The sequence below is a fragment of the Mytilus californianus genome, unplaced genomic scaffold, assembly GCF_021869535.1.
Source record: "Mytilus californianus isolate M0D057914Y unplaced genomic scaffold, xbMytCali1.0.p SCAF_18, whole genome shotgun sequence".
NCBI lineage: Eukaryota > Metazoa > Mollusca > Bivalvia > Mytilida > Mytilidae > Mytilus > Mytilus californianus.
In genome coordinates this window covers 5227000-5246382 of record NW_026262666.1, presented here as the reverse complement: position 1 = coordinate 5246382, position 19383 = coordinate 5227000, and the positions used below count along the sequence as shown (strand labels likewise).

General features: G+C 31.0%; 1 protein-coding gene across 4 annotated transcripts in view; it reads left to right on the top strand.

Annotated features, from left to right (window-relative positions):
- LOC127726598 (E3 ubiquitin-protein ligase HACE1-like) overlaps window positions 1-19383 on the top strand; it is a 67638-nt gene that overhangs the window by 34764 nt on the left and 13491 nt on the right. For 3 of the 4 annotated variants that reach the window (XR_007993605.1, XM_052234013.1, XM_052234012.1), the window contains 9 exons: window positions 713-1071; window positions 3526-3594; window positions 6084-6171; window positions 8669-8780; window positions 9994-10091; window positions 11012-11099; window positions 12531-12680; window positions 13347-13408; window positions 14830-14964. Coding sequence is in view for 3 of the 4 variants with exons in the window: in XM_052234013.1 (XP_052089973.1) it covers window positions 713-1071; window positions 3526-3594; window positions 6084-6171; window positions 8669-8780; window positions 9994-10091; window positions 11012-11099; window positions 12531-12680; window positions 13347-13408; window positions 14830-14964 (1161 nt within the window). In the remaining variant the exon portion in view is untranslated. Of the gene's footprint in view, window positions 1-712; window positions 1072-3525; window positions 3595-6083; window positions 6172-8668; window positions 8781-9993; window positions 10092-11011; window positions 11104-12530; window positions 12681-13346; window positions 13409-14829; window positions 14965-19383 lie in introns of all 4 variants that reach the window. The other variant, XM_052234011.1, reaches the window with a different exon arrangement.

Below are 19383 nucleotides of genomic sequence, written 5' to 3'. Positions count from 1 at the left end.
AAATGAGAAAACTAACAGCCTGATTTAGTACAAAATAATGAACGAAAAATCTTTATAATATAATGAGCTATTTAACCCACAATGAATAACCAATTAAATCTAAGGTCAGCTTTTTCTGTGGGATCAGGGATTTTAGCTGTAAATCATGTTTAACTATGTTACAGTCTTGTTAAATCAGATTTGATAATTCATGATCTGAATAACTGTCGCTTAAAGAAATCTGAAATATATAATCAACTATGTGGTATGGGATTTACTCAATGTTGAAGGTCATACAGTGACTTATAGTTGTTAAATACTGTGTCATTTGGTCTCTTGTGGAGAGTTGTCTCATTGTCAATCATTCCACATCTTCTTATTTTTATAAAAATATTCCATGTATATTCAGTATGAGAACATCTCAAATGATATATCAAATTGAGTTTGGATGGGTAAGGGAAAATAAAAAATGTTTAAAGCCCCTAGATTTGATATTTTTAATAACAGGAAGATTTTCTTTTTTCAGTAAACACAGTGGCCATACTTTTTTCATTTCCAAAACCTTTTTGGGTAGCTATACAGTTCATAAAGTCTACATGAAACCATACTTTTATATCTTATTGCCATTCCTATGTCACAAATACAATTTTGGAATTCATTCATATGTATAATGTACTATGTTTTATAAATCTGAAATGTCAAGTTTGATTTTTTCAATGATAAAATATTTCAGCCAGCAGAAAGTCTATGGCAGCTCCTGGAAGACTGGCTTAATTTGCTACAAGTAGAATTTGATCAGAAAAGTCCCAGACAATCTATGGCAAATCTTGTTGAAAATGAAAATGGATCTCATTCAGTTGAAAAGCCAAAGACAATGAATACCACTAACTCTTCAAATGCATCTCCACAACAACAACAGGCAGCTAATCAGTACTCAGATGTTCACTGTAGTAAAGATAAACTTCAAGTATCAGAGGGAATTTTAAAACATATGAGTTTAGAGGACCAGGATGTCATTGGTGCTACATTACCAAGGATCTGTGGTGTTGTTCAGGCATTTTATATCACATGTTCTTGTCATACCCAATTAGAGTAAGACATTTTATATCACATGTTTTTGTCATACCCAATCAGAGTAAGACATTTTATATCACATGTTTTTGTCATACCCAATCAGAGTAAGACATTTTATATCACATGTTCTTGTCATACCCAATCAGAGTAAGACATTTTATATCACATGTTCTTGTCATACCCAATCAGAGTAAGACTTTTTATATCACATGTTCTTGTCATACCCAATTAGAGTAAGACATTTTATATAACATGCATACCTGTCAACTGACCTGTATCCTGCAGTTGTCACCTGGGATACCCGCTGGCTGGTTAAATAACCCGGGAATTCCGAAAATGACCTGTTTTCATCCAGATTCTTAATCCTTCAGACTGATTCCATAAGTGATTTTCCTTTGAAATACCGGCAAATTTGTAATTCTTCCTGGACAAGAAGTTCAACTAGCTGTGTAAAATCAATTTAAGTGACCCATTTCAGTGCATGGCTTCACTTGACAGCTTTGGTGTCAAACACACTGTTAATTAACACCAATTACCTTAGCTTTAGGTCATAATTCATGTATTTCCAAGTTGTTTCACAAAAAATTTGAGTTACTTCCCCTTTTTTGTCACCTTTCAAGTTGAAATCATTCCTTCGTAAATTTTACGGATGCCATCACGAGTTGGTTGACCGTTATGGAATAACCATTTCACAGATGATATCGGATATGTTCCTTATGTCGTAACTACAATACCCTTCCCTTTTCACGAATGTGACCTACCGAATTAGACTATTTACAGGATTTGTAATAACATAAGCAACACGACGGGTGCCACATGTGGAGCAGGATCTGCTTACCCTTCCGGAGCACCTGAGATCACCCCCAGTTTTTGGTGGGGTTCGTGTTGCCAAGTCTTTAGTTTTCTATGTTGTGTCATCTGTACTATTATTTGTGTGTTTGTCTTTTTATTTTTGGCCATGGCGTTGTCAGTTTGTTTTCGATCTATGAGTTTGACTGTCCCTCTGGTATCTTTCGTCCCTCCTTTCAAAATATACTCCTTAAATTTATGTTTATTTTTGTAAAAAAGATTAAATCTAAAACAAATTGAATGCAAACACATATTAGAATATTACTTTTCATTATTTTTCTACCTTAGTACAATTAGAAAATGAATAGTTGAAAATTATTTTTTTCATCTCTACTTCCTTTAAATGTTTAACTTTTTTTTATTATACTCTAACACCAAATAGTCTGGAGATAATAAATAAAGCTGTACAGAGAGATGCACACTGAGTGTCTTATGACTGGTGACGTCAGAATAGATTATAATCAAGAACAAGGGGTTATGGCTTTTTTTGAAACATTAATCTATCAAAATCTTAAGTGCATTGCAACAATAGTAGTTTTAAAATTATTTTTAGTTAATACTTAACCATAGGAACATGTTTATGGAAACTGTTTGATTTAAGATATAAAAACAAATATAAAAAAAATGTCCCCTAAATACTTAAATTCAGCTGGAAAAAAGTTTGTACACTTATGACCTGAGATTTTATTCTTCAATGCAGGTCATGACCTGCATTTTCATTTTCATAGGTTGACAGGTATAAAATGATCTTGTCATTCCCAATCAGAGTAAGACATTTTATATTACATGTTCTTGTCATACCCAATCAGAGTAAGAATTTTTATACCACATGTTCTTATCATACCCAATCAGATCCAAACATTTACATATAAAATATTAAGATGAAATTATCATCGTTTTGTTAAAATATCCTTTTATTTTACTAATAATATTTAGACATTCTGTTGACAGCTGGAGTGTGCATATATTTTCATTTTATACTTAAGTTAATTTTTCCGAGATTTGGTCTTGATTAAATGTGGAAGGTTTGTGCACAAGTAAAACTGAATATACCTTCCCCTAATTTTTGTCCATGCCAAATCAGGCTTTTTGGACATTGTGTAGTTACTTATTATATTAGTATGTACATCTAATTCTTTGGAAAAGTCAAATATAAAGGATTGGTGTTGTCCATTGTTTTTTTTTATGTATTCTATTCAAGACCAAACATATATGAAAATAATGAGATGTGGTATAATAACAATCCAACCAAGAACACACAAACAAAGATATAAACAATAACATAAAAATAAAAGAAAAAAGGAAATAAGAGAAGCTTTGGGACTAAGTTAAATTTTCACTCTATTAAACCAGTTTTGAATTAGTTAAAATTGTGTATGCCAGACACACTTCGTTCCTCTACAGAAGGCTATTCGGTGATGCTTGAATCTAAATTAGTGAAAAAAATGAGATACTGTAATTTCTGTATTGTTGGCAAGTATGTTTATTAAGTTTTTGTTGAAGAAATTATGTTTTATAGTCGAAATTTTGTTGAACATTTTTTTTCTTCATGCATGACATTTTGTTGTTTGTTTACTTCAAAATGCTATGATTTGTTTTATAATGTTTTTATTTTAATTTTAGGATTACATCTCCAAGATTCATAGAGTTTGTTTGTAAACATAATAAGGTGCTCAAAGCTTTAGTTCAGAGGTAAACTCACATATTTTTTGTAAACATAATAAGGTGCTCAAAGCTTTAGTTCAGAGGTAAACTCACATATTTTTTGTTTTACATTAAGATACCTTTAACATAATGAGAATACTTCTTGCATACTTAAAGATGGATGGAGCACATGCTATTAATTTAAACAGTAAAATTAAGGATTTTTACTAATTATTTAACTTATTACTGGGTTTGTACTAAAATTAACAACATGAAGGGTGTCACATGTGGAGCAGGAGCTGCTTACCCTTCCGGATCACCCCTAGTTTTTGTTGGGGTTCTTGTTGCTCAGTCTTTGGTTTTCTACGCTGTGTTTTGTCACTTTTGTGTGCTATTGTTTTTATACGACCGCAAAAAATTTTTGTGGTCGTATATTGGTATGACGTTGGCGTCGTCTGCGTCGTCCGAAGACACATTGGTTTTCGCACAATAACTTTAGTTTAAGTGAATGGATCTCTATGAAATTTTACCATAAGGTTCAATATCACAAAAGGAAGGTTGGGATTGATTTTGGAGGTCATGGTACCAACAGATAAGGAATAAGAGCCAAAAAGGGGCCAAAAATAAGCATTTTTGTATATTCCAGACAATTACTTGTGTGTTAGTGTATGGATCTCTTTGACATTATACCACTAGGTTCCATATCACAAAGGGAATGCTGGGATTGATTTTGGGGGTAATTGCCTCAAAATTTTAGGAATTGGGGGCCAAAAAAGGGGCAAAAAACAAGCATTTTTCTAGTTTCATGACAATAACTTGTGTGAAAGTGTATAGATCTTTCTGAAATTGTACTACAAGGTTCCATATCACAAAGGAAAAGCTGGAATTGAGTTTGGGGGTAATTGCCCAAAACGTTTAGGAATAAGGGGCCAAAAAGGGACCAAAAATAAGCATTTTTTCTAGTTTCCAGACAATAACTTGTGTTCAAGTGTATGGATCTCTCTGAAATTGTACTGCAAGGTACCATGCCACAAAGGGAAGGCTAGGATTGAGTTTGGGGGTAATTGCCTCAAAATTTTAGGAATTAGGGGCCAAAAAGGGGCAAAAAACAAGCATTTTTCTAGTTTCAGGACAATAACTTGTGTGTAAGTGTATGGATCTTTATGAAATTGTACTATAAGGTTCCATATCACAAAGGGAAAGCTGGGTTTGAGTTTGGGGGTAATTGCCTTAAATGTTTAGGAATTTGGGGCCAAAAAACAATCATTTTTCTAGTTTCCAGACAATAACTTGTGTTCAAGTGTATGGATATCTCTGAAATTGTACTGCAAGGTACCATACCACAAAGGGAAGGCTGGGATTGAGTTTGGGGGTGATGAATCATAAGAGGGTTAAAAAAATTGGGGGGGGGGGATTTTTTTTTCATTTTTTTTTTCTTTCCTTTTTTTCCTTTTTTTTTTCTTTAAAATTTTCCATTTTAAGTTGGTTATTTCTGATTTAGATATAAAAGCAAATAATAATGATATGGTTTGAATAGGCAGATTAAAAATTTTTAAGTTCTAAGACCACATTCATTCTGTGTCAGAAACCTATGCTGTGTCAAATATTTAATCACAATCCAAATTCAGAGCTGTATCAAGCTTGAATGTTGTGTCCATACTTGCCCCAACTGTTCAGGGTTTGACCTCTGCGGTCGTATCAAGCTGCGCCCAGAGGAGCATTTTATTCGGTTGGCCTTTTTCTTTTTTAGCCATAGGGTTGTCAGTTTATTTTTGACTTGTGAGTTTGAATGCCTTTTGGTATCTTTCAACCTCTCTCTTAATATAATTGGCTATCTGAAAGATCAGGATATTTGCTCATAATTCTTGAAAAATTATTCGTATGCATCAGATGCCCTCATTTAATATTTGAAATGTATTATTACTAATAAAATATAGTAAAATGCCAATGCATATGTGTAGCAAGGTCATATTTTAGTTATAGAGTGGAACCTTAATTTTTGAAAACCTTTTTCTCCTTTACATTCCGGGCTGATGATACAAGGTACAGTTGAGTAGGGTTCTTACATGTATATCAACTCAATTTCAAACAGTTACAGACTTTGCATAGAGATAATTTCAACCCTTAATAAGATAACAGTTGTATTGATATTCATTTGCATAAGGTCAATTTATATCTGATACAGCTTATTTTATATTTACAGAAATACAACTGTGATGTTTGATCATTTCAATTATGTCTGCTTGTGTTGTTCACACATTGTTGTCAATATAATGGAATTCTATGTGACTGTCATACAAGTGAGAGGTTTCACTAGCTATAAATCCAAGTTTAACCCGCCATTTTCTACATAGGAAAAATACCTGCACCAAGTCAGGAATATGACAGTTGTTTTCCGTTCATTTATTGTGTTGGAGCTTTTGATTTTGCCATTTTAGAAGGACTTTACCATTTGAAATTCCCTTCAGAACTTTTGTTATTTTACTTTTTTCTTATTGGAATGTCCAGAATTGATGTTCCAGTTTATATATTTACAGAAATACCACTGTGATATTTGATCATTTCCATTTCTTATTGGAATGTCCAGAATTGATGTCTCAGTTCATACATATCATTAAATTGCAGGTATGAATTATATTATAACTATAAGTGGTTTTAAGGGAACATAATTAACAATTTACATACAGAAATTAAGCACTGAAGTGTAATGAAGTACAAATTAAGCTTGGCACGTAGAATTTGACTTCAATGTGTGTTGTTCGAGGTGAAAGAAATAATGAAAAGTAAAGGTTTCAACAGTAGAACAAATTAATGCATCATATAAAACAAAGACAAACTCAAGTTGACTTATAAACAAACTGTGTATTTTCTTTATTTATCTGGTCTACAGACTTGTGCCAAAAGTAAAGATAATTCCAAGATGGCTGCCACATACAGTTGTCAAGTACCTGGTCTGAGGACTCAGTTATCGTCCTTTGGTTTACGTTGTCTACAAATATAGTCCCTAGTGTATATAACAGTATATAACTTGCACATTTTTTTCATACACTTCCCAATTTATTTCTTGATATTTTATGCAAGAAATATTAAGTAAAGGGATGAAATTACATGTTTAAAAAACTTGGGTGCTGAATCTTTATGTTAAATAGTGATTTGGTCCAGTTAAAAAAGGTCAAAATTAGTATGTCTGAAGCTGTCAAACTGAATTTTTGACTCCCTTAACATAGAATTGTCCATATTTTGAGTTAGAACTGGTAGATTTTTCTACAATTCTGATATTTTTTGTCCCAATAGTAGTACACCACACTGATGCTTTTAGATAGAGCAGGTACAATTTTTATACGACCGCAAAAAATTGGTACATTGTATCATGTCGTCGTCATCGTCGTCCGAAGACATTTGGTTTTTATACAATAACTTTAGTACATGTGTATAAATAAATAGAAATCTATGAAATTTAAACACAAGGTTTATGACCTCAAAAGAAAGGTTGGGATTGATTTTGGGGGTTATGGTCCCAACAGTTTAGGAATTAGGGGCCAAAAAGGGGCCCAAATAAGCATTTTTCTAGTTTCCAGACAATAACTTGTGGAATGGTGTATGGATCTCTTATGAAATTATACCACAAGTTGCCATACCACAAAGGTTATGGCTGATACCGTTTAGAAATTAGGGGCAAAAAAGGGGGAAAAACAAGGGTGTCCTGGTTAATGGACAATTAAGTACAAAACATAATTTAAAAGCAGTGTAAGGGAGGTAATTCAAACACCTTTTGAATTTTTAAACATTTTGAATTACCTCCCTTACACTGCTTTTAAATTAGGTATAAAGAAATGTTGTATTGTCTTGAGGTGATTATGTGTCAATTTATCAATTTATTTTTTTTATGTATGTCATTTTTTATTTTAAGACTTTTATGATGTATTTAAATGGGTTATTATGGTTGCAAACTGCATTGGAAATTTGAATTGAGATTATGACCATATCTTGAGGGAAAGAATTTTTTTTTGGAAAAAGGGGGGGTTAAAAAAATTTTGGGGGGGGGGGGGAGTGGGTTAATTCACAACAGCATAGTGTATTGCACAAAAGCAAAAAAATGAATATAAATTCAAATCACATAACCAATTCAAGTTCTTTTACAGTTATTCTGTGTCAGAAACCTATTATGTGTCAAATATATAATTATAATCCAAATTCAGACCTGTATCTATCAAGTGAGAATATTGTGTCCATTTTTGCCCCAACTGTTCAGGGTTGGACCTCTGCGGTCGTATCCAGCTGCGCTCGGCGAAGCAATTTATTTCAATTTGAATTTGTTGTCTAAAAGAAATAACTGTGTTCTCGGGCCACCTGTCACATTCCAACCTTTGTAATTTTACTAATAAAATGATATGAACTCACCTAATATTTTGTGATGTTTCCTTTTGCCCTTATTACTTGCCTCAAACGTCTTGCGATCGACTCATAAAGTTTTCTTATAGATTCTAAGGGTATATTTGTCCATATGCTACATATTGCGGTGATATTATGTGCCTGTTTTTAAAGTTCAAGTTTAATTTTACGCCACATATTCTCAATAATATTAAGGTTTGGACTTTGTACTGGCCATCCATACCATGAATGTGATTTTGTTCCATATACACTTTCATAGAATTGGCTCTATGAACTAGGGCAATGTCGTCTTGGTACATGTAATTGTCTCCGACAATGACAGTTCCTCATGTTTTGGGGCCATTCTCAAAACTATACGAAATGTAAACAAAGCAGACGATTCCAAACTTCTGGTGAAGTATTAGGTCAATGACCAACCTCATAACTTTCATATTGTGCAAAAAGAGAGACAACTCCAACTTATTTACAGAGAAAATGGCTTTTGAGGTTGTCACTTCCAACCCGCAATTGACATACCTAACATTAAATTATCTTCACTTTTAGCACTGTAGTGTATGTTTAACTTTCTACTTTCACTTTTTATAAAAATATACATATATCTGGTTTTCAAGATGTTCTAGAGATTTTTAAACCCTAATAAGATATGTGGAATGGAAACAAACTAAAACAATAAGTCTTCCTGTCACGTGGTAAATAATTGTACAATACAATAATCTCATTTTTTCCTCAGCCTTTTATTAAAAGAAGAGAATGGTTTTACCAGAATATATCTGATGATGAAAATCAAAGTGAAGTGTTACATATCCCAGCTACTGACCAGGACATTCTCATTATAAATAGAGGTAGGGTATTCTTTTAATAACTTGTAAAAAAAATATTGTATTAACCTTTTCTGGTTTTCCTAAATTTTCTGATATAAACTGATACATAGCTAAATATTGTAATGTTGATTTTAAAGCAAAGTTTGATTAATAAATTAAGTAAAATGTCTTTCAATAGGATTGCAGTAGAATTGCATATTTAAGATGATTGTCAAAATTATAAATTTTACTACATGTACTACACATATATCTATTCTATCTTCAATATAAATAAGATGTGGTTTGAGTGCCAATGAGACAACGCTCCATCCAAGTAAAAATTTATAAAAAGAAAATAATTATAGGTCAAAGTACAGCCTTCAACACAGAGCTTTGGCTCACACCAAACAGCAAGTTATAAAGGGCCCCAAAATAACTAGCTTAAAACAATTGAAATAGGAAAACTAATCTATATAAAATACGAGAAAGAAGAAACACTTTGAACCACAGCAACAAACAACAACCTCTGAACAACAGACTTTAGACTCAAAAACAACATAACAATCTACAATGTTTTATTAGGTTTCTCTGTATCTGAACATGATAATTGTTAAAAGAATTGTGTGTTTATTACTGAAAATTAAGATTATAACCATTTCCTTTATGAAGATTTTGAAATACTGTAAACCAACTAATTTTCGCGACTTTCGCGAGTAGAAAAATAATGTGAATTTAAATCGTCGCATATATGAATAACTTGGATCTAACCTTATTTAACTACATCAAGTAAATTAAAAAATTGCAAAATAAAATTGCTGCGAAGTGAACTAGAAAGGGCGAAACGCGAAATAAAGTATCCGCGAAAATAAGTTTGTTTACAGTAGTGTATATTAAATTTATTGGAAAATGAATTTTATTTCAAGTGCTTCTATTTAGCCTAATGAAAAACCAGAACATAAACTTGCATTTTATTGCATTTATTATTGCAATTTTTGGACAATGGAATGAAATGCAAGATTTATTAATGATGCATACAAATAATTTTATTAGAATTTAAGTAGTTATTTTTGCTAAACCTATCTTTTTACAATTTTTGCAATAATAAAAATTGTGCAAAATTTCTGAATGAACGAAACTAAAGGATGAGGAAATGCATGTTTCTTATACAAAATTTATTGAAATAAATGAAAGTAAGAATTGTGTATAAAACATAATAATCGCATGGTCCCATGGTTACCTTTTTTTTTATGAACAGAAAGAATATTTGATAGTAGCTGTGACAGGGTACTTAAAGAAAATCCAGATAAATTGAAGAAAGGACTAGCATTAAAGTTTGATGGTGAAGAGGGCATGGTATTTATATTATTTCAACAATTTGTAATCCATCTTTTGTACTTCTCTTTTAAATATTTTGTAGATATTAAATTTGTTTATAAATATTTACATCAGATGAGTAATCATGCTTATGGTAACTTTTAAAATTACAAACATATATTCTTGTTCAATGTTAAATCTTAAATCTTTAAATGCAATAAATATATTCAATGTTTTCAAGAAATTCAGTCTTATGTGTGCTAATTTGTATGCCCCACCTAGGGGCATTATGTTTTTGGTTTTTGCGTTTGTTTGTTAGTTTGTTCATCCATCCGTCTGTTCGTCTGTCTGTCCCGCTTTAGTTTTAAGTTTTTGGTAGAGATAGTTTTTGATGAAGTTGAAGTCCAATCAACTTGAAACTTAGTGCACATGTTCCCTATGATATGATCTTTCAAATTTTAATGCCAAATTAGAGTTTTGAGCCCAATTTCACGGTCCTTTGAACATTGAAAATGATAGTGCGAGGGGCATTCATGTACTATGGACACATTCTTGTTTGACATAATGAAAATGAATGAAGAAGAAAATCCAAACATTAATTCAATTCCTCGTAAATTGTTTCCCACATAGATCCAAAATCAAGAAGGCAAGGTATTTGTTATGGATTAGACTTGAACATTTGCTCTCTTCTTCTTCTCCCAAGTAAGGAACCAAATTCATATATGAATGTGAATGCTCTCCTGTACTCTTTCTTTTTTTCTTTGACCGTAACAGGGCCTAATCTATTTGGAGAGGGAAAAATTACTTCTTTTTTCAGGAGACCCCAGGGAATAATGGAATTCTATTATCAGTAGTTGTGTCGAGTTCATGTGTTTATCTGTCATGTATACATTAATGAAAGTGTTTTCTATGCAAAAAAAAAATGTGAGATTGAACATATTTTACTTGATTAATTGTAGGGACAGGGAGTAGTGAGAGAATGGTTTGATGTTTTATCTAAAGAAATCCTAAATCCAGATTATGCCTTGTTTACCCAGTCAGCAGATGGTATGTAAAATATGTTAGATGTTGGAAGTTGTAGGTAGAAGGTTTGAAAAAAAAAGATTGAAATACTAGTAACACTTTATATATTTAAAATGTCCAAAGATCTTTTTTATATGACCACAAAAATTTTTGTTTTTTTTTATAATGCTATGATGTCGTCGTCTGCGTTGTCGTCCAAAGACATATTTGGTTTCCGGACAATAACTTTAGTTTAAGTGAATGGATCTCTCTGAAATTTTACAAGAAGGTTCAATACCACAAAAGGAAGGTTGGGATTGATTTTGAGGTTATGGTACCAACAGTTTAGGAATAAGGAGCCAAAAAGGGGCTAAAACAAGCATTTTTGTAGTTTCTGGACAATAACTTGTGTGTAAGTGTATGGATCTCTCTGACATTATAACACAAAGTTCCACATCACAAAGGGAAGGCTGTGATTGAATTGTGGGGGTAATTGTACCAAACATGCAGGAATCAGGGGCAAAAAAAGGGCCAAAAACAAGCATTTTTCTAGTTTCCAGACAATAACTTGTGTTTAAGTGTATGGATCTCTTTAAATTGTACTATAAGGTTCCATTCTACAAAGGGAAGGCTGTGATTGAGTTTGGGGATACCCGATAATTGCTCCAATGGGGAGTTTCAAAAAGTTTATGGGGGGGATTTTTTTTCCAATTTATTTAAGGGGTTCATATTTTTTTTTTCAAAATTTTTCAAATTTCAAATTTTTTGTAAAGTTTCAAGAAGAAATCTTCAAATGCAAAGTATTGTGCAATAGATTTTTAAGATATTTGACCACATTTATTTTTTGTCAGAAACCTATATATTGTCAAAAATTTGATAAAAATCCAAATTCAAACAGTATCAAGCTTGAATATTGTGTCCAAATTTGCCCCAACTGTTCCGGGTTCGACCTCTGCGGTCGTATCAGGCTGTGCTCAGCGAAGCATTTTATCTGATTTACTTTCAACAGGAACACTCAAAAAATATTTATGAGGAAAAGAGGAGATGTATTGTCATAGAGACAATAAATTTTGAAGTTTACAGAAATATCAAATGTCAGATCTATAAATCTAATGTTGCGAAAGAAGCACAAGAATTTCAAAGATGGAATAATTTTTAACACCAAACCTACTGTCGCCAAATTTGGATCTTGGTATAGAAATACATTTCCCAAGTTTTATTGGGAGAATAAAATGTTGGAATTGGACTAGTGTACACTTGAAAAGGAACATTGGTGGGACCAGGAATAATTTTTTTTTTATTTAAACGATACTCTATGAATTATAATGGTTTATTCTAATAACTGGCAATATATATCATGTACAACTTTATTCAAGATGTACTTTTTGGCACAAAATTACATTTTCATCCTTTTATTGCGAGAATATCTTTTTAAGGAGTACATTTTTACCCTTTTATGGGAATATATCTTTTTAGGGAGTACATTCCAGCCAAACAGTAACTCTGCCATAAATCCAGACCACCTTAACTACTTTAGATTTGCAGGACAAATCTTAGGACTTTGTCTTTATCACAAGCAGTTAATCAATGTTTACTTTACCAGATCATTTTATAAACATATCCTAGGTAAGTTTGATTTAATGCAAGTAAATACTCATCACAGATATCAGACTTATAATTTTGAATGCCAGAGAATTCTACATAAGTCTCATCAGTGAAGCTCGAATGAAAATAGTTGGAAGACCAAATCAAGTACAAAGTTGTAGTGCTTTAAAAATCAAAATTTCTGTAAAGTTGTTCCAAATACAGTTTGGTATAGAAGACTTTTTATTGCTTAAGTTTGCTTTTTAAAAAGAGGGGGATATTCAAACTCATAAGTCAAAAACAAACTGACAATGCCATGGCAAAAACAAAAAAACAATGACAAGACAAACAACAGTGCATTTAAAAAAACAAAAAATAGAAAACTAAAGATTGAGCAACACAAACCCCCCCTTAAAAAAACGCAGGGTTGATCTCAGGTGCTCCAAAAGAGTAAGTAGTTTTTGGTCCACATGCAACACCCATGGTGTTACTCATAAAGAATTTGATACCTTATATCCAGTGATTACGCATCATGCAAAGCAAGCATCCTAAGTTCACATACCATTGAATATTTTTTGCACTGTCTAATTTGATATAACAATAGATTGAAACTCTAGGATATCTGACTATTTAAGACAGAATATTTTAATAGCATTCAAAGGGAAATAGAAATGATTACATATATATAATATGACCTTTAATTTGTAGGTATCCCAGTGAATTATACAGATGTGGCATCTATTGATCCTGACTACGCTAAAAATCTGCAGGTGATTACGTCTTATTCATATATATCTTCTGACTCTTTGACCCCTCAAGAATGTGCTATAATTGACACATACCATATTCTATTTCTTGCAAAATTTGCTAATAAATAAGCATATCAGTAAAGAGTGAACAGTATGGGAATTTTGTTTTTTCTCTTGCAACGTTTAATACACTTATCAAAAGAATAAGTGAAAAAATGATTCAGTCTCTATAATGTTTAAATTTTGAAATTCCGTTCTAAATTTATTCCACTCAGCATATCTGATTTTAAATATAACTTTGCCCTTATTTTAGCGTATGAACCAAGATATACTTGCACTTTAAATTCTATGAGAATACAGAAGACTACAACAATTTTACTATTTCATTTATAAAGTGAAACATATGTACATACTATGATGGAATATTCCTTATGTAATAATGGATAACTTCTATAATGGTTTCAAAACACTCATATTTTCAGGATAAATCTGTTATTAAAAATATGACCATCTAAAATATTTCTAATCTTGACTTTGTTATCTACAGTGATTAATTATTTCTATATATACTAGAGTTACTCCCCTTGGAACACACAATATTTTGTTTATTATTAATTTTAGTGAGATTGTTTAAATGTTATTCTTTGTTGTATCTATGCTATTATTGACTTATGTTTATAATTGAGCTTTCTTTAATAAAATATTTCGTATTTCTTTTTTATTTTGTTAAGGAAGACAATTGTGCTGAAAAATGCCCATCCATTTCAGTTGAAAATCCCTGTGTACACTCATAACCTTAAGGATGTTTGCTACTCTGTTTCAAAATAACAAACTTTCTATAAGACTGTTATAAATTGGTAGTATATACACAAAGGAACTAAAAAAACAGAAAAAAATGAAGGGTCCGTGTGCTTGTTTTTGAGATATAAGCCATTGAAAATTTGGCGGGAAATGTTTCTCTTTAGATTTTTCATGTATATAACATTGGCACCTTTTTTCTTTCAAATACTAGGAAAAAATAACAAGGATTATATAAGATTTTCAAAAATGGCTTTTTAAACAATATATGATAAAATTATGAAAAGAAAAGTGAGGGCTAGCGGGCAAAAATTTTTATTGGCACTAACATGGATAAAACTAGAGGATTCCAAATATCTGACAGAAATTCAAAAACAAGAGTAGCGAACATCCTTAACAAATTATATGCATTCAGATGAGTTCTTTTTTTAAACATTAGTTTGTTTTCAACAACAAAAATCGGCATCAATAGATTAAGAGTTGATTTTTATAGGGTTAACTTTTTAAAGGTGCTTTAAAATAAGGCACACAATTGTTTTGAAATGGCATTTGTTACATTCGACTGAGATTTTCAAATAGCAGTGTAATATCCTGGAGCAGGTAAAGGTTGTTGACTTTTGACCAAAGATGACTTTATATTACAGTGGATACTTGACCATGACATTGACAATTTAGGATTGGATCTGACATTTTCTGTTGAGACTGATGTGTTTGGTGTGATGCAGGAAGTAGAATTAAAACCAGGAGGAAGTCATATAACAGTGACAGAAGAAAACAAGGTATGATAGAGAGAAAACAAAACCTTTTGTAGTGACATCAGTGTGAAGAAATTTTTCGGGTATATACCAGATTGAAAATTAAATGTGGAGAGGTAGTAGGGTATTATAGATTAACAATAAAAACTTAGTCATTGATATTTTACTATGCTTTTATATAATAATTAAGGTATGACTATATATGTGAAAGGACTGTTGTACAAGATAAAGAATTAAAACATTGAGGCAAGTCAAATCACTTTAATTGGGGATAATACAGATTGATATACATAAAAAAGTTAGCAGTATTCAATTTGACTGAATAAAATGAGAGTCTTTGACAGGGTAATGCATTAAAACATGGAAAATAAGTCAAATCCTTTTAAATAAGAATAATAAAGTATGACTTAGGGATCATAGATTTATTCTTATGAGGAAGCTCCGAGCATGCTCGGAGGATGCTTGGAGCTTTTTCAGTAGGCTCTTCTCTGCAGTTTATGTGAAAATAATTATCATAATCCATTAAGATGTCAATCAAATCTACACCACTTCTATAATAAGGAAAGTTGAGCATTATAGAGGAAGCTCAATTAACACCTGTGTAAACAACTGATCTATTCAAATACATTTTGCATGACATTTTACAAATTATAGAAAAGATAAGAAATTCTTCAACAGTACTGTGTAATGCTTGGAAAGAAATCTCAAGTCTCCACAAAAAAGTGAAAGTCATTTAACAAAAAATATACAATTATTATATTTATTAATCATTTCTTTTTTTATAATAAAAAAAATTCTCAAATCTTATAATTAGATGATATGATTTAAATATAGTTTATATTATATAATATGCTACATAAAAGTTATCAAGACACAAACAACAGTCAGGGGGCGATACTAAACAAGTTATTTTTTTTAGTTACTTAATATATATTAATAGGTATTTTTTGTTTTTTTAAATTATTTGATATAAACTCAATAGTTATTTTAAATGTCAAAAGTGGACTAAATGTAGTTTTTAAGAATTTTTTCATCATTTCATTAAGTAAAATTAAGTATTTATCCAACTTGAGATGAGTATAGAGAGATTACTTTAAAAATAATGACAAAAATATTACTTTTATAAATTATTTTATACATCTTCGAAAAACTAAGCATACTTACAATTACATGTATTTAAGGAACATATGTAAATGTTTTTGATAAAGATTTCAAATTATAAATAACTTCAAGTCTTAATTAAATCACAAATTTCCATCCATTTATATTTGTTAAACTATGAGATTTTAAAGGAAAATGTTATTTTAATAGCCCGAGAGACCAATCTATGACCAAGAAGTGTGGCATCAGAAAGGCAATTAGTGTTTCAGGAGGATTTAAATAGTTTTATACTGCATGGGGAAAATAACCAGATGTGAAAATTTGTTAAAGCTTGTAAAACCTGTATGAATGGACACCTATAGAAATAATATTAACAGAAGTTACTTATTCATGATATATAAGTAATATTTGAAACAACCTTGTTTTCAATATAACTTGTATAAGTAATTTTGAAAATTACTTGTTTAAGTAATGCCCCTAACTATTAAAACAATGATAATTTTTTTTTTTATAAAATAGCAAAGTTAGTTTTTTATAAAAAAAATTATGGCTACTCTAAGAAAGGTTGAGGAGGTAATACCACCATTGTTTTCCCTCTAGTACGTCTCACTTTAATTGTCATTTTATATAATTGTGCAGATTTGGTTTTATTTTAAATAAAGAAGTGAAGTTTTATCCTGACCTGTACTTGAATGAAAATCTAATATAAAATTGTTTCCCCCTATCAGTTTTTGTTTAATTGGTATTTTTCCAAAAATATGTGCAGAATTTATCTATGTTTTAAATAAAGAAATACTTGACATGAGTAAAGTTTTTTCTTGTCCTGTACTATAGTAATAAAACAACATAATTTTTCAGTGCATATAAGAAAGAAGACATCACCAGAATTAACCAACCAAATTCTATCCCCCTTTTTTTTTCTCTGTTTACAAGCTTTAGTAGCCATGTCCCCTAAAATTGCAAAAATATTTTATATAAAAAACTAACTTTGCTATTTTATAAAAAATAAATACCATTGTTTAGTTAAGGGCATTACTTAAACTAGTAATTTTCAAAATAACCTATACAAGTTATATTGAAAACAAGGTTGTTTCAAATATTACTTATATATCATGAATAAGTAACTTCTGTTAATATTATTTCTATAGGTGTCCATTCATACAGTTTTTACAAGCTTTAACAAATTTTCACATCTGGTTATTTTCCCCATGCAGTATAAAACTATTTAAATCCTCCTGAAACACTAATTGCCTTTCTGATGCCACACTTCTTGGTCATAGATTGGTCTCTTGGGGCTATTAAAATAACATTTTCCTTCAAAATCTTAGAGATGAACAAGTATAAATGGATGGAACCTTGTGATTTAATTAAGATTTGAAGTTATTTATAATTTGAAATATTTATCAAAAACAATTACATATGTTCCTTAAATAATTGTGCTTAGTTTTTCGCTTAGTTTTTCGAAGATGTATAAAATAATTTATAAAAGTAATATTTTTGTCATTATTTTTGAAGTAATCTCTCTATACTCATCTCAAGTTGGATAAATACTTAATTTTACTTAATGAAATGATATAAAAATTCTTAAAAACTACATTTAGTCCACTTTTGACATTTAAAATAACAATTGAGATTATATCAAATAATTTAAAAAAACAAAAAATACCTATTAATATAAGTAACTAAAAAAAATAACTTGTTTAGTATCGCCCCCTGACTGTTGTTTGTGTCTTGATAACTTTTATGTAGCATATTATATAATATAAACTATATTTAAATCATATCATCTAATTATAAAATTTGAGAATTTTTTTTATTATAAAAAAAGAAATGATTATTTTAAAAATATAATAATTGTATATTTTTTGTTAAAGACTTTCACTTTTTGTGGAGACATGAGATTTCTTTCCAAGCATTACACAGTACTGTTGAAGAATTTCTAATCTATTCTATAGTTTTGTAAAATTTCAGGCAAAATGTATTTGAATAGATTAGATGTTTACACAGGTGTTAATTGAGCTTCCTCTATAATGCTCTACTTTCCTTATTATAGAAGTGGTGTAGATTTGATTGACATCTTAATGGATCATGATAATTATTTTCACATAAACTGCAGAGAAGAGCCTACTGAAAAAGCTCTGAGCATCCTCCGAGCATGCTCGGAGCTTCCTCATAAGAATAAATCTATGATCCCTTACTTAAATGAAACTTAAAGATTGTCATATCACTCTAACTGCATATACATGTTTTTCATCATCAAACAGAGTCTGAAAATGCTTATAAATGATTCTAGAACACTTCACAATTGTTAAAATAAGTCTAAATCACACAAAAAACAATTTAGATAACTTGTGTATGTTTAAACGAGAAGTTTGAGTAGCACATGTAAAAGAAGAAAAAAAAAATGGTGAGAGTCGAAATCCGTACATAATAGATATCACTGTAATACCACTTTGAAAGTAAAACAGTTCCATCCTTATGTAAAACAGTGTTTAATATATCTATCACATTAATGTTTGACGGGTCTTAAGCTAATACAAAACATATTTGTCAGTATGAAACACGGAAACGGAACGAATAATAACCAATTACGTTTTGTAGTTTACACATCGTAAGCTGGTTTATGGTTGTCTTTTTTACTTTTTTTGCATTGGTTCATTCAAGCAGATACCAGTTTATTTTAAGCAATGCATCGAAAAGAAACAAGAAATTTGTAATGAAGCGTTTAATTTTTAGCTCACCTGGCCCGAAGGGCCATGTTAGCTATTCTCATCACTTGGCGTCTGTCGTCGTCTGTCTTCATCGTCGTTAACTTTTTACAGTTTGAACTTCTTCTAGAGAACCACTGAATGGAATGGAACCAAACATGGCATGAATGTTCCTTATGAGGTGCTGACCAAGTGTTGTTACTTTGACGCTGATCCATCATCCAAGATGGCCGCCAGCGGGGGACGTAGTTTAACATAGGACCCTATGGGAAATACATACAAATGTCTTCTTTAAGAGAACCACTGAATGGAATAAAACCAATCATGGGATGAATGTTCCTTATGAGGTGCTGACCAAGTGTTGTTACTTTAAAGCTGATCCATCATCCAAGATGGCCACCAGCATGGACTTAGTTTAACATAGGACCCTACCAGAAATACATACAAATGTCTTCTTTTAGAGAACCACTGAATGGAATGCAACCAATCATGGCATAAATGTTCCTTACAAGGTGCTGACCAAGTGTTGTTCCTTATGATGCTGATCCATCATCCAATATGGCCACCAGTGGGGGATTTAGTTTAACATTGGACCCTAAGGAAAATACATACAAATGTCTTCTTTAAGAGAAGT